The sequence below is a fragment of the Schistocerca piceifrons genome, chromosome 3 (genome assembly GCF_021461385.2).
Source record: "Schistocerca piceifrons isolate TAMUIC-IGC-003096 chromosome 3, iqSchPice1.1, whole genome shotgun sequence".
Classification (NCBI taxonomy): Eukaryota; Metazoa; Arthropoda; class Insecta; order Orthoptera; family Acrididae; genus Schistocerca; species Schistocerca piceifrons.
This window is the reverse complement of record NC_060140.1, coordinates 504,678,288-504,703,421: the sequence shown is the minus strand read 5'-3', so window position 1 is coordinate 504,703,421 and position 25,134 is coordinate 504,678,288. Positions and strand designations below refer to the sequence as shown.

The following is a 25,134-nucleotide window of genomic DNA, read 5'->3' as shown; positions in this document are numbered from 1 at the left end:
TCTTCAGTCCTGAGACTGGTTTGATGCAGCTCTCCATGCTATTCTATCCTGTGCAAGCTTTTTCATCTCCCAGTACCTACTGCAACCTACATCCTTCTGAATCTGCTTAGTGTATTCATCTCTTGGTCTTCCTCTACGATTTTTACCCTCCACGCTGCCCTCCAATACTAAATTGGTGATCCCTTGATGCCTCAGAACATGTCCTACCAACCGATCCCTTCTTCTGGTCAAGTTGTGCCACAAACTCCTCTTCTCCCCAATCCTGTTCAATACTTCCTCATTAGTTATGTGATCTACCCATCTAATCTTCAGCATTCTTCTGTAGCACCACATTTCGAAAGCTTCTATTCTCTTCTTGTCCAAATTATTTATCGTCCATGTTTCACTTCCATACATGGCTACACTCCATACGAATACTTTCAGAAATGACTTCCTGACACTTAAATCAATACTGGATGTTAACAAATTTCTCTTCTTCAGAAGCACTTTCCTTGCCATTGCCAGCCTACATTTTATATCGTCTCTACTTCGACCATCATCAGTTATTTTGCTCCCCAAATAGCAAAACTCCTTTACTACTTTAAGTGCCTCATTTCCTAATCTAATTCCCTCAGCATCTTCCTTAGCAAAGCTAAATTTTTGAAATCTAAATCTGTGTAATAAAAACTATTTGTGGTATGAACTCAAGAACATCGTTGAGAGACCTGTTCCATGAACTGGGGATGGTAATTATTGTTTTCTTAATGAAATTTACCATAAGTAACATAGCTTTCTTTCAGGTCAACAGCTTAGTTCGTGGAAATAGCACTAGGAACAAGAATAACTTTCACAAAAATTTTAAATCATTTACTTTGGCCCAGGAATGTGGTTAGTTATTCAAGAGCACACATTTTTAATAACATGCCAGCAGTCATAAAAAGGCTAACTATCTGTGAAGTTCAGTTTAACAGAACCGTGGCGTATTTAATGGTGGCCAACGGCCAACTCCTACTCTATTCATGGATTTCCAAAGAGCTCATCTGCTCTTTTTCAGTGCAGTGATGTGATCATTATAAAAGTGCACTGCGAACTGGTTATCTGTTTGTTGATGGATCACTGCAATAACATAAGAGTTATCCAATGCACATCTGTGTATTTTATAAGTTCGACAACAAGAGTCTTACTACCGTTTAAATGTAAATATGTTCAAAAAGATTAGACTTATTCCACATCTATGACGACCATTTCTCATAGTATCTGAGGCAGGATGTCAGCATCTTGCTTTTTTTGTAAAAATGAATTATTTGTTCTTATTTTATGACATGTTCTACATCTTTGATGACATTCTCACAACAGATCTACTGGAACGAAAAGTACATCCAAACGAATTTATAATTCTGTGTAACTCTTCTTCTACATCACCTTTCTGTTTGAGGTACAGAATATTGTCCATTATTGAATGGTTTATCGTGCTTTATCTTCAGTCTGTATTCCATCTCTTTCGTGATAACTGGCTGCTGATCTACCTCACCTTTCTGTTTGAGACATGGGATATTGTCCATTATTGAATGGTTTATCGTCCTTTATCTTCAGTCTGTATTCCATTTCTTTCATGATACTTGGCTGCTGATAGATCACTTTGTGATGTTTATATAATACTGCAGCTCGTTTCCTCCAAACATCTTCAGTCAAGTGTGCCCATCATATCGTCCCTATGTTGATTCCTCACATGCTAATCTGTCACTGAATATATTCACATCTTCCTCCTTTGTTTCCCTGCTTAGCTGCTCTACTGTAGGCTCCTTTTCAAAACATAAACCCACACACTTAGATCCTTCATCCACTTCTTCTTCATTACCTTCAACAGTGCTTTCATCAAAACTCATTATCACTCAGCTTCGTTCATCCAATCTATGCCTAAAACAATTGACATGCTCAAACCTGGCACTACTAAAAATATTATTCCCCCAACTATTTCAAAGGAAATCAGCATTCACTCTTCCATCTATTACCTCCTGCCACCTACACCATTTATGATCCTCACACAAGTCACTGGTAGACTGGGTAATCTGACGTTTGTGTTCAACATTTTTTCACATAGTTTATGGAATACAGCACACACTTCCTGTGTATCGCAAAGCATCAACATTTACTCCACACATCTTGCATTTAATCATAGACAAGGTTTCTCTGGACGTTTTACCATTTTCTTCTGTTTGTATCCTCTTAGATCTCCACTGTCATCATGTTTGATAAGTTTAAGTCTGGTCCTTGTAGCCTCACGCCTTCTGCTGTCTCATAATCTCTTGAATCCTTTTCTCTGCTCTTATAGTTGTGAAACTGATGAAAATTTCCACGAATCTTACATTGACGACTACTGAAACTTCTTCGTTATTATGGTAGGTTATTAAATTACATTTGTTGGTTCTTATTTCTCCCATAATTTTGCTTGTTTGTTTGTTTGTATTCCTGTGCTAATATTGATTCTAACTGCTCCAACATCACAATAAATGTGTCTCAGTTCTTAATCAGATTCCCAGATGAGTTTCCTTGCATCCTCTTAGATAATCTTCTCTTTATTGCACATTTCATTGTGTCATCATTTAGTAGTTGCTCTAAGGTCTCATTCAGTTCCCATAAATGCTTGGAAAATTTTTTCAAGGTACCCATTCATGTATTAATAGATTTGTGATGTATAGCTCTTCAAGTATTGTAGACTGACAACTCATGGACCAGTATTTCTTCAGAAATTTCCACTTGAATTAAATGTAATTAACATGTTTTTCTTTCTTCTTGACTCCCATGTGAACGCTTTTCCCTTCAGCCTGTATACTGTGAACAGACTTTTGTCTGTATCTTTAAAATACGCTGAGAAAACTTCTTTTAATCACTTGGTAAGTAATATTTGGTACAATTCCTCTTTTGGTTTACACTTCCGCCCCATGTTAGACTGGGTGTAGCTATTATAACTGTTCGCTGATGTAATACTGTCAAGTTTGCATTGCTAGTTTTACTATCAGTCACTCTGAATTATTCTGCAGTTGTAATTCTTCCTGTAGGTGGTTACTCTAATAGTGATATTGCACCCTTGTTGAATCTCTGTCACATCTTTAATCTCTTGGTCATGACTGCCTCAACTTTTTGAACCTGCTTCTCTAGTACATCTTTTACTTCCACAACATTTTTCTTAACTTTTCCTGCACCATTCACATGCTATTGTATCTTCTTGGAGTTGTGACCAAACAAGGTTATGAAGGAATTAGCACATTGGACTCAGTCAGGAAGATGATGATTCAAATCCATGTCAGAACATCCAGATTTAAGGTTTCTATGATTTTCCTAAATTGCTCCAGCAAAGGGAAGGCTGGATCTTTGAAGGGGCACAGACGATCTCCTTCCCCAGCCTTGATAAAGTTCAAGCATGTGCATCAAGTAGATATAGTTTGTCTTTGTGGCTCAGTTTCAAAGCAAATGAAAAATCGTGTAATTTCAAGTAAATATTGCTGAAAATAAATCAAAATTACATGGAAAACTTTTGCTGTGTTTTTCATAAAATATCAAGAAACCACAACAAGAAATAGTTATTACATATGCACAAATAAAATTACTCGTTTTTTAACCCATTTACATAATTTTATGCTCGTTTTACTGGAATATTTCCATGACTTTTTCCAATATTCTCACTACTTTGAAGTTTATTCAGACTTTTTCGAAATTATTTTATGGTAAATTATTCTTCTACTATTTTGTAAAATTTTCGACCGTTTTCCACAATATTTACTTGAAATTTAGCGATATTTCAAATTCTTGGAAACTGGGCCAAAAATTTTAAACTACATATCCTCAAATAGTTATTTTTAAACGAAAAATAGCTAAAATATACTGGGCATAACAATTGTTATATTAGAGATGCAATTTGATCAAATTTACTAACGATTGTGGTTTTTTCTTTCTTTGTGTCTGAGTTGAATACTTCCATCTTCAAAAAAATTCAAAATCATACCCACTAACTAATTTCAAATATCTGTTTGGCAAAATAGTTTTAATTTATTATTGATCTCCATACAAAATATTTAGATAATCAGATTCATTAATGTTGTCTGAAAGATATACTTCAGCTCATTAATTTTCTTAAACAATTTTTCACTATTATACTGCTGAGCGTTTTACTTGAAGACTCCATTTATGTGACAAAATTATTAATTAGAATATTTGAATATAAAAAAATGTTTAAATTAAATAAGTAAATTCATTCAGTAAGGAAATATAAAATAGTATTTTTTCTAGTTATTTTTTTGCCATAATACTTTCTCATTTTACTTACTGCATCAAATTTGGCTAAACTTCCAAGCTTTCAATGATATCCACCATTCTTCATGTGCAATAAGATGATAGTTGATATCATCAAAAGCATGGAATTTTATCAAAATTTGTCACAGCAAGTGAATCATCGGATTTTTATAGAAGAACTCCGCCATGAAAAACTTCGTAGCCATAAATTTTTTGTTATAAATTGACTCAAAAAATAACAACAAAAAATGAAAACTAAAAATTTATACAGCTGAAGAGATCGATTTGTTTCATAATTTGGATATCGTCAGTTTATAACGAAAACTGATAAATCTAAAAAACTCTTTTTTGATGTGATGTTGAAGAATATAAAAAATTAAGAAAAGATCATAATTCTAAAGACTTAATAAGAAATCCAAATTCTCAGATAATCATCTATGTTGCACATAATATGTTTTCCCATACATGTTGTGTATACTAGTGTACCAGCTGTTATATTAGCACTGAAACTCAACCATAATTTCATTTTCATTTTTTGTGTCATTACAACATTTTTCCATGTGTCATGTAATGACATAAACAGGATAATATGTTATAAAATCATATGGATTTATATCAGTATTCCCTTTTAATTGTGTAACTCTTTTAGAATCACAAAATGAATCATAAGCTTTCAAAAAATTATCTGGTGACTCTAAATTTCTTATTTCTTATTTACATTTTTTCAAATCAAAGGTACTTATTTTTTATCGCTTAATTTTGACATTTGATACATAGATATCAATTAATTTCTTATTAAATTTTCCATCACATGTTGGATAATCTGTACCATCAGTTGCAACAATTTTAAAATTCATGTACAGAGTTTAATTACAACAACATTCATTTTAATTCCTGCACCTTTATTACAAATATTTAAATTATTTTGACCTTTTCCATTCACATGGAAAGAATAAAACTGATAGCTCTCAGTCTTGTTCATTTATAGAGAAATTTATTAATTCACTTCTAAAATAACTGATACAGCAAAACTGTTGAAATCAACCAAGTTAACATTTTCATCATTAATATTTGTTTTTAAATCCTCAATTTCATCATGAATTGAAATAAGTAAAGGATAGTTTGGTTCATAAATTATTGGAGCACAGAATTCAACATCAGGCTTAAGTGAAGCTCTAATTTTTTTTCGTTGTGAAAATAACCATTATTTTTAGAGACTTTCCATCAGCTTAATTAAAATTAATATTAATCAATTCAAATTATATAGTTCCTTGAACATTATCTGCAACAATTTTGCCATTAAGTTGAATAATTTTATTCTTAAATCCTAATGCTTTTCTAATACAATATTTTATATCCATGTATATCACATCACTTTCAATAGTAATTCTATCCAAATTTTCATTTGCTTAAATGTATATATTTGGCTTTCTTTTAATGCAAGAATTAATATTTATTAATTCAAATTATATAATTCCTTGAATATTATCTGCAACAATTTTGTCATTAAGTTAAATAATTTGATTATTAAATCCTAATGCATTTATAATACTATCTTTTATATCCATGTATATCACATCACTTTCAACAGTAATTGTATTCAAATTGTCATTTGCTTAAATGTATATATTTGGCTTTATTTTATGAAAAAAGTTTTCTAATTCTTTGAACTCTATTGACCAATTTCTGTCTCCTTGTCACGACATAGTTTATTATGCACAATACAACAGTTGAAGATGGTGTTGTGTAAGAACCAACTAGTGCAAAATTTTTATAACTACATCTTATATGTACAGTTAATCTTTTCCTGAGAACTAATGAATTACTGAATTACCACTTAATTAAATTAAGTGACTCATTTATTACTAATACTTTATTACTAAGTACATGTAAACAAAATGGGATAAAATCTATGAATTTGAGAGAAGAAAAAATGAACATGGGAAACGCTTACCTAATTCAGTTTGATGCAAAGTAACTGAGCAAAGTGGATGAGAAAGACAACATTAATGATTGACAGTTATATTTGAGCTCCAGGATTGTTAAACTGGAATATAATCAATCATTTATATGTTTTTTCTAAAGGTATAGATCAAAAAAATTTCAATAATTTATAAAAAAAGTTTGAAAAAGTTAAAGAGACCACTGACAGATTCTTCAGCTTTGTTAGTTTTATTTAAAATAATGATGAAATTATACCATTTGAAAAGGGTGAAGATAATTCAGTTGTTTTATTTGATGATTTCATTCTTGGAAATCAAAATATACTTACGAATTTTTTACTAGTTGTAAATGCAAACTCATTAATGGTTTGCTTGTTGCTCTGGTGATCACTTGATCTGTCAACGTCTTATTCATTCAGAACATCTAAATTTGCAATCATCAGGCAATATGGCTTACTGACAGCGTCAGTGCCAAAATTATTTAGGCTAATAGTTAAGTATAAACTCTCCATTTTATTGCTAATGCATCCTGTGCTTCAGCAAACAGAACTGTGCATTTTATCTAACTAACCAGTAATTTGTACTGGTTTTACATTACTTAACACTTTTTGGATTACATCAGCATCCACAGGAGTCCAAACCAGCTTTCCTGTACCTGATGGTACGATATCATGGAAAACAATGTATAGCATAAATGTTCGCTGTTCAGATGGTAACACCTTTAGTGTACCTTGTGACATTGCCTCACTTGTAGTTGTTGTTCGCCATGGGAACATAGTTCCACTGAGTTCAACTGTATAGCAAGAAAGATCGATTTTTGCTTGATATTCGCCCAGAAAGTCTAGTCCGTGAATCGTAAAATAACCTTCACCGGCATGTGGCAACACTTCCAAGTATTGCCGGAAACTGTTAGGTCGAGTACTAAAGTTGATAAGTATTGCCCCTATTACTTCACATCATAGCCACCGGCTCTACATAACCTGTATATTGGAAACGTAGTCTCTTCCTGACTAAGACGTCCAGAGTAATGACTGACAAATTAGCATCTGTGTCTCCTGAAAATTTATGTATCTCACTTTCGATTATACGTAAGAAGCAGTATTCCATCTCTACACACATATGTACAGTGTTCCATTCTAATGAGAATGTTTTTCGACAGTCGAATCATTCCCGTTTGTGTTTAACAGACGCTATTTCTCGTAATGTTTCCGTTGATTCTTATTCCTGCAAATTCTCAATAATCCGGTTGGCAACACCACTTCTAGGGATGACACACGTTCACACCTGTAACACCTGACATGTTACTGTCGTTATGCCTTTCCATAGCACAATACCTATTTGCTCTAACGGTGTGGCGACCCAAATAGCTTCAGCTTCAGGATTCTCCATCCTGTGCATAACATTTCGGAGGCGACTACACAGTAAGACATCAGTGGAAGACCTATTTCTAGCTTCATGCAATGTAACTGCATCGGCTTTGGCTCTGTGTGTCAGCTCGTATGTTTGTGCTTCTATCTTCTGGATTCTTTCCGAAAATGATTTCACTGACTCATTCGTCTTCTTCATTAAGCTACTCAGTTTTCCTTTTTAAAAAATTTCGCACTGTTTTGCTTCCAGTAACATTGGCGCGAATCATCGACTTCCTCCTGGAACGCTCCTGCCTTACAAAGGACCTCATGATACACTATATACACTGATAAATCAAAACGTTATGACCAGTGCCCATCGCGATGTTGGATGTCGCCTGGTAGCATTGCGTGCACGTGACACGGTGACAAAAGTATGTTAGCGGAGCAGACACGGACGGGGATCACTTTAGCGTAGATATAAGCTGCAAAAGGGGAAATTCATTGAGATAAATGACTTTCACAAAGAGCAGATTGTTTTTACGCAGAGCCACTATTGTTGTAAGGTGGCGTTATTTTACATACCGCGTTTACATCCAATACGACAGAAGTAAGCCCACCCAATGATAGAAAAGACAGAGATTTTCACTCTGCAGCGGAGTGTGCGCTGATATGAAGCTTTTCTGGCAGATTAAAACTGTGTGCCGGACCGAGACTCGAACTCGGGACCTTTAATATCAGCGCACACTCCGCTGCAGAGTGAAAATCTCATTCTGGAAACATCCCCCAGGCTGTGGCTAAGCCATGTCTCCGCAATATCCTTTCTTTCAGGAGTGCTAGTTCTGCAAGTTTCGCAGGAGAGCTTCTGTAAAGTTTGGAAGGTAGGAGACGAGGTACTGGCAGAGGTAAAGCTTTGGGAACGGGGCGTGAGTCGTGCTTGGGTAGCTCAGTTGGTAGGGTACTTGCCCGCGAAAGGCAAAGGTCCCGAGTTCGAGTCTCGGTCCGGCACACAGTTTTAATCTGCCAGAAAATTTTCATATCACTTGTACGTTCTCGTGGCAAGTCTCCGCCACCAATAGCCAGTAGTAGATGAGGGAGAGGTACGTTAGGTTGTGAGCGTCTACGGAAAGATGTAGAATGACAGAGAAACTACTACTAGGTGTTTGATGGTTGGACGTCCATGACTCTTCACAGAACGTGGGTTTCGAAGGCTTGTCTGGTCTGTAAAGTAGGATGGATCGTCATCTATGCCATCTTTGCCGAAAATGCACAATGCTGGTGCACGCACAATTGTTTTGGAGCAGACCGTTCATTGTAAGTTGGTCAACATGGAGCTCCGGTGCAGATCACCCATACGTGTTCACATGTTGACCCAACGACAATGCCAGTTAGATTGCAGTGGGCCCGGGACCAGTGGGATTCAACAGTCGATCAATGGAAACGTGTCGGCGTTTCGGGTGAACCGCACTTTTGCTACATTAGGTCGATAGTCATCTCCATAAACGTCATCATCGAGGTAAACGGCGGCTCGATACGTGCAGCGCGCCACACATGCAGGCTGGTGAAAGCGGTGTTATGCTCTGGAAAACATTCTCCTGCGCTATGGTAGAAGTCGAAGGCATGCTGACAGCTGCGAACCACCTGCATCCCATCATGCTTGATATCTTCCGAACGGCGATGTTATCTGTTACCAGTGTGACTGACGGTGTCTCGAAGCCAGAACCGTGCTATAGTGGTTGAAATGGTTCAAATGGCTCTGAGCACTACGCGACTTAACTTCTAAGGTCATCAGTCGCCTAGAACTTAGAACTAATTAAACCTAACTAACCTAAGGACATGACACACATCCATGCCCAAGGCAGGATTCGAACCTGCGACCGCAGCGGTCACGCGGTTCCAGACTGAAGCGCCTTTAACCGCACGGCCACACCGGCCGGCTATAGTGGTTTGAGGTGCATTATAGAGAACACACGTTGATGTCTCGGCGTCCAAATTCGTCTAATGTAAATCCAATAGAACCCACCTGGGTCGCTATCGAGTGCCATCACCGTGTACACAAATCAGCGGCCCGTTATTTATGCTAATTACATGACCTGTGCGTAGACATTTAGTGCTACATAATACCACAAACCTACCAACAAACTGTTGGATCCCAAATACACGGAATCTGTGATGTATTTCGTTCCAAAGATGGGTAAACAAGCTATTAAGCAGTTGGCCATAATGTTTTGTCTCATCTGTGTATGCTTCAGCTTTGCCCATTAGCTGTACTCGTAAGGCTAAGCGCACGTGCGACGTGACTCAACACTACAGCATGATGCACATATTCCACGCTTGCCTCGCTGGTCCTGCACATATTGTGATGTGTTCACATTCTTTGCACGCACCAGTTAGTGATGCTCTGCTGAAACAATTGAAGAGCACCTACCCTGTAATCTTTCTCAAACGATTTTACAGAAAATGTTCGTTAAAAAGATTTTATTTTTGTGTTACTTGTAGTGTTATAATATATCAGCTCCGTCGCGAAGTGCGCATCATCTCGCTAATCGTTATACTTATTGTATATACCCATTTACGTAAAACACTGGGCATAATTCGAAAAGTTTGCAACGAAAAATGGTGGTCGCTATGATTTTGCATTTGGTGCATGTTTCACCATATGTTGCTGCATATGAAATTCAGCAACATACTAAATTTTTCTTTAGAGTTGGAAGGAGCTGTCTATCTGCCTGTAATCTCGAGAAAAAAGATCACACGAAGCGCATTCACTCCAGATCGCACGCCAGCGAGAAAGAAATATTCATAACATCCTTCATATCTCTTAAACTGCTCGAGACATCGAAATGAGTTTGTCAAATGACAGCACCCAAGGAGGAGAGCGTTTTGTGAAATTGTTAATACACGGAACGTTTTTTATCTATGGCGATTTGTCAGAAGTTATAGTTCTTATTTAATTTTTTTCACTCCAGCTAATGAAACGAGGGTTTCTTATTATGGAAATAAACATGAAATTTCTTCTCTTATGTTACCGCAAACCGACACAGTGAGGTTTTCTGCGAGCTGTTGGTCTCTCTGGTCGCCAATTGCTTTTTTAATGAGACACTGTTTCAGAATTTTGTTGCGATAAGTGCTGCAAGGTGAGTTCTGGAAGCTATATTGTGTTTTGGCAAAAGAAGCACAGTTAAACATGTCAACAAAAGGAATTTAGCTATTACTCTTAAACTGTAATATTTCCTCGAATGAGGAAAGGGTAACAATTCACACAAAAATAAATCGTCGATTCTGTTGCAATTTTGGTTGAGTCCTCTTAACCCATCATATTTTGAACACGAACGACTGGAATGGAAATTAACTAAGGGATTTTATTCCTGTTCTTCATCTGAGCAATATTAAAACAATGACGTGCGTATGCTCTGAGCACTATAGGACTGAACATCTGAGGTCATCAGCCCCCTAGAAATTAGAACTACTTAAACCTAACTAACCTAAGGACAGCACACAACACCCAGTCATCACGAGGCAGAGAATATCCCTGACCCCGCCGGGAATCGAACCCGGGAACCCGGGCGCGGGAAGCAAGAACGCTACCGCACGACCACGAGCTGCGGACCCCGTAGTACTGGCGGAACGTGTGGCACGCGGCGCTAGAAACTGTACCGGTTAGGGTCGCTATGATTTTGCGTTTGGTGCGTATTACACGATATGTTGCTGCGCATGAAATTTAGCTAACATGTTGAATTTTTCTTTACACCTTGGGGAAGGTCCGTATCTACCTTCGATCTCGAGAAAATGGATCCTATGTAGCGCGCTCCCTCCCGATCTTACACTCCCGAGAATGAAATATTCACAATGTCTTTCATATCTCTTAAACTGCTCGAGACATCGAAATAAGATTTTAGCAAATGGCTCAAATGGCTCTGAGCACTATGGGACTCAACATCTTAGGTCATAAGTCCCCTAGAACTTAGAACTACTTAAACCTAACTAACCTAAGGACATCACACACACCCATGCCCGAGGCAGGATTCGAACCTGCGACCGTAGCAGCCTCGCGGTTCCGGACTGCAGCGCCAGAACCGCACGGCCACCGCGGCCGGCTTTTTAGCAAATGGTAGCACACAAGGAGGATAGTATTTTGCCAATTCCTAAACACATGCGAATTTATTATCTATGGCCATATATCAGTACTTATACTTCCATTTTTATTTTTATCACTCCAGTGACAGTAATTTTTTTAAGAGTTATTTACGGCTAATGAAAGAAGAGTTTCCTAGTATGAAAATAAAGATGAAATTTCTTCTCTCATGTTACTGCAAACCGACACTATGAGGTTTTTCGTAAGCTATTTAGCTCTCTGATTGCCAATTGTTTAATGAGGCGCTCTGGCTCAGAATTCTATCGCAGTAGCTGCCGTAAGATGAGTTTGTGCAAATTATGCTGTGTTTTGGCAAAGGAACTGCAATTAACCTGCCAACAAGAGAAATGTGGCCGTACCTCATAAATGATGATGCTTCATCGAATAAGAAAAGGTTAACAATTCACACAAAAATAAATTGCTAAATCTGTTGGAATTTTGGTTGAACCCCCGTAACCCGTCTTATTTTTAACACTGAACGACTGGAATGGAAACTTACCAAAGGATTTTATTCCTTCTCTTGATCTGAGTAGTATTAAAATAATGACGAGAGTTCCCTTCAGGCGGAATGATAGGCACATGCCAGATGCTGGTTACCCACTTACGGCTTGCTAAACCGCCAATGTGTGATTCACGAATAAAATAGTTGTTATTGAAAAAAATAAACAATCGATCTGTCGCACAACACATTGGTCAGTGTATGGTCAGCAGCTGAGAATAATGTGCGCGATAGGAATGTGGAAGCTAGCCATGTGTGCCTTGTGAGTGGGAGTTCACATCGTTCGAAAAACATTGTCGTGAAAGTAGATGTGTCTTTGTCAGCAATACGTTTTAACAAATTAAATATATCTAATCACCATACTATTTCAGGATACTTATACTTTCGTAATGATGCCGACCATTTTTCTCATTTGTGTAGCCTGTTGTATAATTAGTTTATTAATGCTGATAATGTGTATGCAACCACTGAAATGGATTTTCTCGTCACGGCGAGCCAAATAAAACATCGTTATTCGTGAGGGCTTCTCCACTGTTTCTAGTTTGCAGTGGAAATGTGATGTCCACTTGTACATACTATAATGTTTCTTATTACGATAGTGAAGCTTCATATCTTGGACGCTTTGTACCAGAAGCTTAAAGGAGTCATGCCTGTGAAAATTACGCCTTTTCGACTTTTTGCAACAGATCGTAGAGATACGTCAGCATAAGAAGCAGCAAGTTGGTAACCTTGTTTTACTTTGCGGCCTTGCTTCTAGATCATATGGTTTTATAATATTCCTGACTTCCTTATTCACTATCCTCACGATGAATCGCCTGTCCTTTCTTACGATTTGAAGACATTGTGGGGGGCAGAAGATATAACCCCAGTGACTAATGGCTCACCAGTTATTGAAATGTGCATTGTTCATGACAAAAGATAAACAAAACTTAAGAACTGTACAGATATACAGGGCTACTACAAATGATTGAAGCGATTCCATAAATTCACTGTAGCTCCATTCATTGACATGTGGTCACGACACACTACAGATACGTAGAAAAACTCATAAAGTTTTGTTCGGCTGAAGCCGCACTTCAGGTTTCTGCCGCCAGAGCGGTCGAGAGCGCAATGAGACAAAATGGCGACAGGAGCCGAGAAAGCGTATGTCGTGCTTGAAATGCACTCACATCAGTCAGTCATAACAGTGCAACGACACATCAGGACGAAGTTCAACAAAGATCCACCAACTACTAACTCCATTCGGCGATGGTATGCGCAGTTTAAAGCTTCTGGATGCCTCTGTAAGGGGAAATCAACGGGTCGGCCAGCAGTGAGCGAAGAAACGGTTGAACGCGTGCGGGCAAGTTTCACGCGTAGCCCGCGGAATTCGACGAATAAAGCAAGCAGGGAGCTAAACGTACCACAGCCGACGGTTTGGAAAATCTTACGGAAAAGGCTAAAGCAGAAGCCTTACCGTTTACCATTGCTACAAGCCCTGACACCCGATGACAAAGTCAAACGCTTTGAATTTTCGGCGCGGTTGCAACAGCTCATGGAAGAGGAAGCGTTCAGTGCGAAACTTGTTATCAGTGATGAAGCAACATTTTTTCTTAATGGTGAAGTGAACAGACACAATGTGCGAATCTGGGCGGTAGAGAATCCTCACGCATTCGTGCAGCAAATTCGCAATTCACCAAAAGTTAACGTATTTTGTGCAATTTCACGGTTTAAAGTTTACGGCCCCTTTTTCTTCTGCGAAAAAAACGTTACAGGACACGTGTATCTGGACATGCTGGAAAATTGGCTCATGCCACAACTGGAGACCGACAGCGCCGACTTCATCTTTCAACAGGATGGTGCTCCACCGCACTTCCATCATGATGTTTGGCATTTCTTAAACAGGAGATTGGTAAACCGATGGATCGGTCGTGGTGATGATCATGATCAGCAATTCATGTCATGGCCTTCACGCTCCCCCGACTTAACCCCAAGCGATTTCTTTCTGTGGGGTTATGTGAAAGTTTCAGTGTTTAAACCTCCTCTACCAAGAAACGTGCCAGAACTGCGAGCTCGCATCAACGATGCTTTCGAACTCATTGATGGGGACATGCCGCGCCGAGTGTGGGAGGAACTTGATTATCGGCTTGATGTCTGCCGAATCACTAATGGGGCACATATCGAACATTTGTGAATGCCTAAAAAAACTTTTTTGAGTTTTTGTATGTGTGTGCAAAGCATTGTGAAAATATCTCAAATAATAAAGTTATTGTAGAGCTGTGAAATCGCTTCAATCATTTGTAATAACCCTGTATGTATCAGAAAACTATTATGTTCTAACGAAGGAGATGGACCACTCGTGTCACCATCGCGTCGTGTTCCAATTTGTGCGGCCGCACTTGAATCTGTTGAGTTACAAACACTGGCCCTGTGCTGCGCCGCGCCGTACGCGCTGTACGCGTCTCAATTTGCGCGTAGCGTAAGTTAGTCATATGCAGACATGTTTCATTCGCCCATCTGCACATTTCACCTGTTGGTAATACATCTCTAATGAAACCAGTGACATTCTCCATTATTGTTCCGGAAAAAGCCATTATTAAATATGCTGCTGTCAGATCGAGAAGAGGGGAGGGTGCACTTAACACGATCTTAGTTTCTACTGACCCTGACTGCAACTATTGCACCGCAGATTGTAAGGTTTCAGTTTGTTTACGCAGGTGTTTATTTTCCTACTCATACGTTTTTGGTCACCCTGTTAAAGCTCTGACAGTTTCACCTGTAGTAACAGCACATAATTCCACCATGTTGCGGGTTCTACTATTGCAGTTAGAAATTAAAGATGTGGGAAAACTACACTTATACTACACACAACAATACAATAAATTAATTCCTACGACAGATCATGACCAAACGTGATACTCAACAGTCCTGCACCAAGTGTCTAAAGCTTCTACAAATCTCACACGTAAGTGATGCTGACTTAGTGCATTGTCACTTATGTCCTGGTAAATTGCAAAATTTGCGTCTGACTGGGCTTAAATATATTTCCCTGGAATTTCCCCTAAACAGTAATAAGTCTGCTGGTTCCCGCAGTTTCACAGACGACACTCTGAGAGTGGAATTAATGTTCTTGCGCCTTGACAAGGCCACAAACAGCAGTACAGCCAGAAAGTCCAAAAGAAAAATGCACGCTCACAACAATGCATTTCAACAGGATGGAATTGTATATGGTGATGGTGATGCTGCATATCTGCTCTCGTTGTGATGGCAGCAGCCGATGTAAACACTTCTGACGCCAATTTTGTAGGGGCCTGGGTTGAGACCGCTGCTGTGCCAGGACCACAGTGTGTAGAGTGTTGTGGAGCAGGCCGGACAGAGTGCTGGGCACTAATGATGCAACATTAATGCAACAAGTATTTATTACGTTAAACCTCAGATATGTGTACACTTCTCTGTGTGCCAGGTAGATGGCAGAGCAGTACGTGCCCTCGGGACTTTTGACAATATCTCAGCACTCACTGACAGACGCCACCCTGCGGCGTCCTGGCCGGCCGCTGTGGCCGAGCGGTTCTAGGCGCTTCAGACTAGAACCGCGCGACCACTACGGTTGCAGGTTCGAATCCTGCCTCGAGCATGGGTGTGTGTGATGTCCTTAGGTTAGTTGGGTTTAAGTAGTTCTAAGTTCTAGGAGACTTTCAAGATTTTAAACATGGCTGCAGCAGCAACTGTTAAAATTCTTCACAATAAAGGATGGCAGCCAAAGTTGCAGGATAGAATTTTTTTTATTAAAATTCTTGACCAAGGTTTCGGTACATATAAATATACCTTCATCAGAAGTAAAACTTCTAAAATTACATCATGCACTGGAGAATAATAAAACAATTATGCCAAAAGGCGTCGTCAATAATTAAAATATCATCTCCATTTGTACAACATGTGTAATGGGCACAGGATCAAAGCGAACAGTTTAACAATGTTACTTCGCCTGTCGAAGGCGAAGTAACATTGTTAAACTGTTCGCTTTGATCCTGTGCCCATTACACATGTTGTACAAATGGAGATGATATTTTAATTATTGACGACGCCTTTTGGCATAATTGTTTTATTATTCTCCAGTGCATGATGTAATTTTAGAAGTTTTACTTCTGATGAAGGTATATTTATATGTACCGAAACCTTGGTCAAGAATTTTAATAAAAAAAATTCTATCCTGCAACTGTTTTTGGCTGCCATCCTTTATTCTAGGAGACTGATGACCTCAGATGTTAAGTCCTATAGTGCTTAGAGCCATTTGAACCATTGGAACCTGCGGCGTCCGGCTCAGATACACCCGGTGTTGGGTGGGTAGCAGGCTGCGTTGGCGATCAGCATAGCCCGTACAACAACCCTTGCTGCTGAGGATAGTGATTGCGTTTTTACTGTAGCACCCTCATATACACCTAAGTGCTGTACTTGGGTAATATCTCAGCAGCTCTGCAGTTTGTAGGGATCAGCAATCTTTACTCTTCTTTACGAAATTAAATTGTGATGTTAAAATGACATAATGTGGTCTCCACGTTGATGGCATGTTGCTGACTTTACGATTGAAGCCTCTCGCTCATGAGAGCTGAGGCGGTATGTTCTGGGTTTGTTCTGCTTTCCGCAATGTCAGTATGGTGCCTGTTTGTCGTTTTCATAGCGAGACAGGCTGTTGGATCAAAGAGAATCCTTGGCGGAACTTGGTCCAAATGGCTCTGAGCACCATGGAACTTAACATCTGAGGTCATCAGTCTCCGAGAACTTAGAACTCGTACTTAAACCTAACTAACCTAAGGACATCACACTCATCCATGCCCGAGGCAGGATTCGAACCTGCGATGTAGCAGTCGCGCGGTTCCGGACTGAAGCGCCTAGAACCGCTCGGCTACCGCGGCCGGCTTGGTGGAACTATCCACCACTAAACACAGGAGCGTCATTGAATGTGTATAATATTTCCATTCCCATTATAGTGAAACAGAAGGGCCTTGTCTCTTTGCAGAACCTGTACCTGGTGCTCGAACTTTGTACGGGCACTTTGGCGAAGGAGTTCTACGAGCGCCGGCCGTTCAGCGAGGCGGACACCCGCGAGGTGATCCGCAAGCTGGCCAGTGCGGTCGCCTATCTACACAGCAATGGTGAGCCGGCTGCACCTAGCATGTTCGTTAACTATAGCTTTCTGATATTCTAGACAGGGAGCTCCAAAATATGGGTCTATAATATTTCATTTCAAAATATCCTAATAAAAATTTCATAATTTTTGGATATGACAACTGGCTTTCTAGAGTGGTTAACCTTATTGGAGGAAAGCAACATAATCTCATATGACATATCCTTGCGATTCACTGTGCATGTTTTCACGTCGAGACACTTCCCTAGTGTCCAGACGAAGTGAAAGACTTCCAACGAAAGATTATACAGAGTGGTTGTCATCACAGAATTTAAAGAATACAACGAATTCCCTAAAGGCTTTTGTTGCTGTTATTGTTCCCAAAGATATTCTGACATGTAGCGTAAATTGTAAATACGGATGTATTTAGCAAATAGCGTGAGTGTTACTTGAAACCTGACTTCCACACATCTGTAGTGCATTAATATGATGAATGTAAATAAATGTTGTCAATTACTTTCTTTATAATCATTTACATCAAGTTTATTTAATTGTTGAATGGCAATGTTTCATATTTTTTATTTGTTCCATATTCATGACGACTATTTCACTTAGGGTCTTTGGAAGGAACATCACTGTGTCTCATTCTTTTTACAAATACATATTACAAGTTCTTGTTTTATGACTTGTTCTACATCCTTAAGGATCTCTTCATTACAGCTCTATGTAAAGAAAATTGAATCCGATCTAATTTATTTCTATGCTTTGTTACTCTCCGGATGGCTGTACGGTGCAACTCTATTAGTTCTACATCTCTCCTTGCTGAATGCATTGCATATGGTTTCGTAAAGAAGAGCTTGTGTCGTATCAGTTTCAATCACTTTTTTAATTTCTTACTACTCTAGGTTTACTGGCAAACTCCTGCATCTCTTGCTTCTGTTTGTACCTGTAGTAATGTTTTTTACTTTTCCCACTTTTTATTCCATGTGGGGTTTTCTCTTTCCTCTTCCCAGCCGTCTTCTTCGGCCTTCATTCCTTCCTCTAACATCATTTTAATACAATTTCATTTCAGCTGTATTTGTTTTACAAACAGATGTTCTTTCCTTGTTCTTCCAAGAAATAATACCTTCTTAATTATTCCTTTACTTGCAGTTCTAAAAATTCTTGGCCATGTTGAAATCTCACATTCAATTTATTTAATAATTCCACCCCCACAATAATGTTGATGTTGTCCTGTTTGTACTGCTGGCATTTCTATGCCATGATCACTTATCTACTCACTAATTTGGTCAACATGCTGTTTACACCCGAACTTAGTCACTGACAGTACTACTTAGCCTTCCTTCTCTGTCGACTGCTCCTAAAACGATTCAGACTTTGCCATTATCTCACTACCTGTGTGAATTGGACACTCCTGTTTTAGTCCTCCAAACTTTGCTCTCACAAAACCGCTGACAGTCTTCCACTTTCCCTCTTGCATATTCTCTTTTTCACACGTTCCTGTTCAAATCTTCATTTACCCACAGACCATTTTTCCCTTCTAGCATTGCAGTGTCTAATGGCCACTTCTTTCTTGTTTCTTCCAAAATCTTCACATCATTATCCAAACTCTTTCTACACTCCAACTTTTTGTATGATGGTTCCCTTTATTCTGATCCTTTATCTGATATATCTACTTACCCTAATTTTTCCTATATTCCTTGTTATCTGTGGTAAGATTCCTGATTCCTTTGTAGAAGTGTAAGGTTCTCCCACATGGTGTGTGGCACACTCCTCACTACAAATTCTATAGTTTTTTCCTACTTCGTCACCTCCTTCCCCTACGATTATAATAACGTTCTGCTCATTCTAGAAACTGTCTTACCATCTGACTGTAGCTACTATGCTATTGCAGCTGCCCTACTTTACCTCCACTCCTCACTTCATCAATTAGTTCATCACTGTCTTCATCAATTATTTTAGCACTTTCTTCATTATAACCCTGTTTATTCACAATGACATAAGTATATTTCACCTCATGGTTCTTCATTCGATCCATCATCTCTGGCATCATAAATCTGTCATCTGTCAGGTATTAGCCCACTTACATGCATTTCATCTACCACTTGTAGACTGTGAGTGTCATTCAATCTCTCCATAGCTAATTCACTTATTGTTTCCACATCGATCACATCCTTTTTATCATAACCCATTTTGATTAGATGCCACACCATGGCCTGTATCATATGGTCTTCCTGATTCAATTTATATTATGGTATGTTTCTAACATTATTTGCATGTTCTAAGAATAGAGAAGCGTCTCCTTCTCATACATCAAATTTCCGTCCAATTCCTGTTTTTATAAACTTCTGATTTCAATCTCACCAATGTTCATCCTTTTTTCTTCCACCATTCCCACCCTGTTATTCACCTCTTAACTCTTTCTGTTTCTGCACTCATCATTTCAATCATTTCTTCTAACAGTGACATCCCTTGTGTTGTTTTTAAATGGCATGCTTCCATAGCCTTCCTCTACATTTCTCTTTGTATTCATATTACAGTACTAACTACGCCTACAAATGACAATTTAGACAGTACAACTGTCCAGCTACAGGACAGGATATCACTGTCACAGTTCTCTGTTTTTCCACCACTGCCGTATCTCCTCAAGCCATAAGATGTAAATGGACTACCGTCTCTCGTATTAACTTTTGAATATTCTCTACATCTGCCTCTGAATTCTCCACGTTCTCTCATGATACTCATAGCTTCAATGGTCTCCTTCCTGTTCACAAGGGTTTTCGATGGAATTCCTTTCCTAAAATGTAATAATGATACCCATTATTGCACAATTCTTTTTGGAAAATCATGATTTGAACACAGCTGTTTTGTCATTTTATTAAATAATCAGTTACGGTCAGAAATGGCTCACCCTCAGGTGTCTATACACCTACGTGAAAAACACAGAAATTTCGGCACATTAAGAATTACAAAAACAGTCATAATATACTAATCAACATTCGTGACCTATTGAATACGCACAATAAACCATTAACTAGATCCAAGCAAATCGTAACTTCTAACATCCATCATGCCCTAAACCAACACGTAAAATCCAAAAATAATACTGCAGTACATAAAGCACATAGCAGGTAATGTGGCGAAGCACACGCCAACACTGAAGAGTCCTGTAATTTTCAGTCATAAAACACTGTCAAACATGATAGAATCACAACCAAAGATAGGGAGGGTAGTGTATTTAGGAGCACATGATTTTTTCCTGGTCGGCATTATAATCTAGTATCTGATTTTAAAATCACATGAAGGAATGCTCATTAACAACTACCATAAGCGGTTTCTGGAATTTCTACTATTTTTGTTGCTATGAGACATTAGGTTATTTTTGTGCAGCGTTTGTAAGTATTACGAGTTCTACATACTAATTTTTGTGTAATACATAACAGCTGTTTGTAGAATATTGGTATTTCTTCCATTATACAAAGTTATTGTAAGTAAAATTCCATATATTTTTACAATTAGTTATGTAAAGTCTGGATATAAGCCATACTTCGTCGCTTCTGCGCTATCTACTACCTCGAAATGGAAAAAGGCCCTCTACCATTAACACCTGATGAGTGCAAATGAACCGAGTTTCTTTAATGTGTGAACGACTGTACCTGTCTCGGAAATCGAAATTTGTGTAGTCGCCAATACCATCTATTTAAAAATGTTTTTAACTTCTTATTAGTTTTTGATACTACTTTTTCTATATTTGATTTCTTTTAATAATTATTGGTGTGTAATAGAGGAATAATGTAAGGCATAGACTATTAGATGTCCTACTGACAAACATTTTCTCAACTGCAACACTTTTAAATTTGAATAAAATATTTGATCGTGCGTACAGCACCATGTTATACCTTGGAAAAATTTTTCACGTTTGGACAGACCTTCCTTTTTTGGAGTAATTTTCGTAATTTCAGAAAGAAACTCTTATACACATAAAATGAAAGTTATCATTTCAAAACTGAATAAGAAAATACATTAAACTTCCGTTACAGCCCTGGCTAGAGGGGAAAGTCTGAAAAATTTTCGAATGTGCCGTTCGCGGGCAAGTGCTCTACCAACTGAGCTACCCAAGCACGACTCACGCCCCGTCCTCACAGCTTTACTTCTGCCAGTACCTCGTCTCCTACCTTCCAAACTTAACAGAAGCTCTCCTGCGAATCTTGCATAGCTAGCACTCCTGAAAGAAAGGATATTGCGGAGACATGGCTTAGCCACTGCCTAGGGGATGTTTCCAGAATGAGATTTTCACTCTGCAGCGGAGTGTGCGCTCGTATGAAACTTCCTGGCAGATTAAAACTGCGTGCCGGACCGAGACTCGAACTCGGGACCTCTGCCTTTCGTGGGCAAGTGCTCTACCAACTGAGCTACCCAAGCACGACTCACGCCCCGTCCTCACAGCTTTACTTCTGCCAGTCCCGAGTTCGAGTCTCGGTCCGGCACACAGTTTTCATCTGCCAGAAAGTTTCATATCAGCGTACACTCCACTGCAGAGTGAAGATCTCATTCTGCAAATGAATATTGTTTGAAATTAAGTCACAGGTACCAGCGTGGCAAATAACCTTCCTAACATTGACTCACTCATCAAATTAATAGGACTAATTGAAAGAATGAAGACATTATTTTACTAACAGGTATATTGAACTTATCATTTTGTCTAACCAAACAAAACTGGATATTACGTTATATCATTATCTGCTTGCATCCAATACATGAGGCCAGGAGCCTCCACAGCTTCTTCCAGCCACATGGATAAATTGTGGATGGCTTCAGAAGCCAGGTGAGAGCTGTCATTGGTATCAACGAGAGCACCAACTTGCAGGTGACTGCACCCTGAATGCTCGATAGCTGTAGGCAAGGTCTCCTTCATATCTCGGGTGAGGCCTCCCAGCAGACATATCCGAGTGCACATTAGCTTCTTTCTGGCCCTGAACGCTGTCTTCCTATGTGACTCCATAACACACCTAATGTTGGAGCTCCTGATAACTTGAAAACCCTGTGTGCCTACTGGGTCCTTGCTGAAGGAGCAGCCATCTGTCCGTTCATAAAGCAAATAGGCGAGAGCAGACACCCAGTCACCACATCCGTCCTCCATCTCGAGTGATGTCAACAAATTACCAACCGCACATTCCTTGTTGTGAGTGCAGATCCGTCGCATTGAGTAGAGTAGGGAGTGCCTTGCCAGCAGAGACCATGTGCGAAACAAGCGACACCTGAGGTGCTCCATGCGACGCTCCAGATTCCCCACCTCTGCTACACTCTGAGGCAGCAGCCTGAAGATGGCTGACTATAGCCAAAGGTGTAATCAGCTATTCGCAAGCTGTGGCCATCTCCTCCTGCATCCACACACAGCAGCCACATATCTTACCCATCCTAGCACGACGTAAGGAAGAATTAAAGTGTAGACGCACAGACAGAAACCTCGATATGCAACTGGTTACCCCCTGAAGTGTCAAAAATTGGAGCTGACGCCATAATGAGGTAGCTGGATGTTCAGAAGAAATGACAGCTGTTCTATAGACTGCCTGACTTTACAGTCATAAAAACACGAAGTTACACCTTTTAACACCTCGTAAATAGTATAACATATGCGGAATTCAAGAAATACACTACTGGCAAAACACAGAAATAGCTTAACACGTAACTTGCTGCCCTGCAGATGTATAAAAGTCGACAGCTGGAGCCCGACTGACTAGCTTACTAAGCTGGCTGGGTCTTTAAAAGAAACAAATGAATAACTACTGCACTGCAGACTGCCTGGATTTACACTTACAGTTACAGAAAGAGAGATGAGATTTCTTAAATAGAAAAACACGTACGAAATTTAAGAAATATATTAATAAAAAAATACAGAAAAAGCTAAATACTTATCTTGCCACTCTACAGGTGTTTACTAGACAACAGTTGGAGATTGAATGATCATACACATCGAAAAGACTTTTCTGTAGTATTTAAATATAATCTTTATTAAAAAGTTAATTAAAGACACGTGTTCATTTGTAGATGACGAGGATACAGGAACTTCGCACCTCTAGCGCTTTTGCAATAATATAGGTTTTAATGCAGCTGAATTCTGTAGCTGTACACATGCTATCTCACATACATGAGTATGTGTGTTTCTGTTCTCAAAGTATTCTAATATGAACCATTACATAACGAATAATTTTTTAAATACAAGTTACATCAATTATTTCAATAGCAGTCTTATTTGCCTTCCTTCCTCATTAATTATTTATCGTTGTGCTCACAATATTCGTACCACTTGATTTTGCTTAGAAAACTACTGGTTTGTGAGTTACATCTCGTAAGTACATGTTAGTATCATTATTCAATATTATTGTTTTTTTTTTCTTTCAAAGTCAAAGCATTATTGTGTTCTTAATGAAATCAGTTCAATTAATTAATGGAATTAATTTTTTCTATTCATTTATAGTTGTCTTTTCTTCAACACTAAAGCTTAAAGTGTGCTATACAACTAGTTTCTATTTAATGGACCAGTTACACCTGACTTACTATAATTTTCTACTTTACAACAATAGGTTCTGTTTTCTTTTCAACGATGGTACTAGAATCTTCTACTTAATACTAAAAAAGGCGATAATGACCTATCTATGTCGAAACCAATTGGTATTGATGTAATCCATTAAACTTTTCAGAAAATATTTAATTTGTGTTTGGTTTTCAGTAAATGTTACTTTCCTTCAGTGTCAAAAGCCCATGAAATAACTCAACTAGAAATTGCTTGGACATTCTTCCAAATTAGCCATTCATGTGGCCCACTCTGAAGTTAATTAATTATGCCCAAATAACAATAAGCTTGATTATTTATTTTATAGCTATGCTAATATCTCTTATAAAATTATGCAAATCCAGTCATATTATCATTCAGAACATTGTACAAATTCCCTTTGTACAAAACCGGTGCCACATTAATGTTACAACCCTGTAAAAACACAGTACACATCCTTACCCAATGTAATCATTTAATAAATGAAACCAACAGAATCCCTCTGTTGAATACACAAGATTTTATTCCAGTAATCTTAGTCCATAATTTTTCTTTAGGTTGAAACAGTCAATAATTTAGAAGTGTAATGTTCATCTATAAACTCATCAGGTGCATGACACCTTCAGTACCTTGGAGAATATCTCTCATAACAGGATGCTTCCAGGAAATGTTCTCTTTCCTCCAACATTGCCAATGCTGGCGTTATCATTAATGGTGGACTCTTTTATGTGAGCAAAATTCCAACCAGAAAATTAGTACTTCTTTGTAGCAAGATAACAGTACTTCCCTGCATAGAGGACAAAGGTTAGGAAGACTATAGTAATTATTATCAATAAATTTCTGCTTTCTTGTAGCAAGGAAAGAAAAGCTTCTTCCTTGCATAGAGCATGAAGGGTATTAAGAATATAGTAATTGTCAGTTCACATTTCATGAGTGTGCACATCTTCACATTTCTTTATTATACACCTTTAAAAGTGCTCACACCAAATAGACATCACAACATGCAAAACAGGTACCAGACCCTAGTAAGGGTGAAAAGGGTTCTATGACCACAGTATATTTATATAAGTAGTTATACATACAGTTCCATATAATTACATAAAAATTCAACTTCTAGTCCATTTTCTGCTACTCAGCTTTGCTGCTCTCCACATTATGACTACACATTCAGTTTCTTTCTGTCTCACCATCCCATACAGTTAACAGAAAAACATATTTTTCCTAGTGACTTTCTACGACATACTCTTAAATGTTGTCTTGTGAAACATTTATTCCTACCAAGTGC

The 25,134-nt window shown here is 38.5% G+C and overlaps 1 protein-coding gene across 1 annotated transcript in view; it reads left to right on the top strand.

Annotated features, from left to right (window-relative positions):
- The window catches only part of LOC124788781 (serine/threonine-protein kinase 33-like), a 90,133-nt gene that overhangs the window by 2,107 nt on the left and 62,892 nt on the right, over positions 1–25,134 (top strand). Inside the window, exon 2 of the mRNA XM_047256064.1 lies at positions 17,189–17,324. Within this exon, the coding sequence (XP_047112020.1) occupies positions 17,189–17,324 (136 nt within the window). The remainder of the gene's footprint in view (positions 1–17,188; positions 17,325–25,134) is intronic.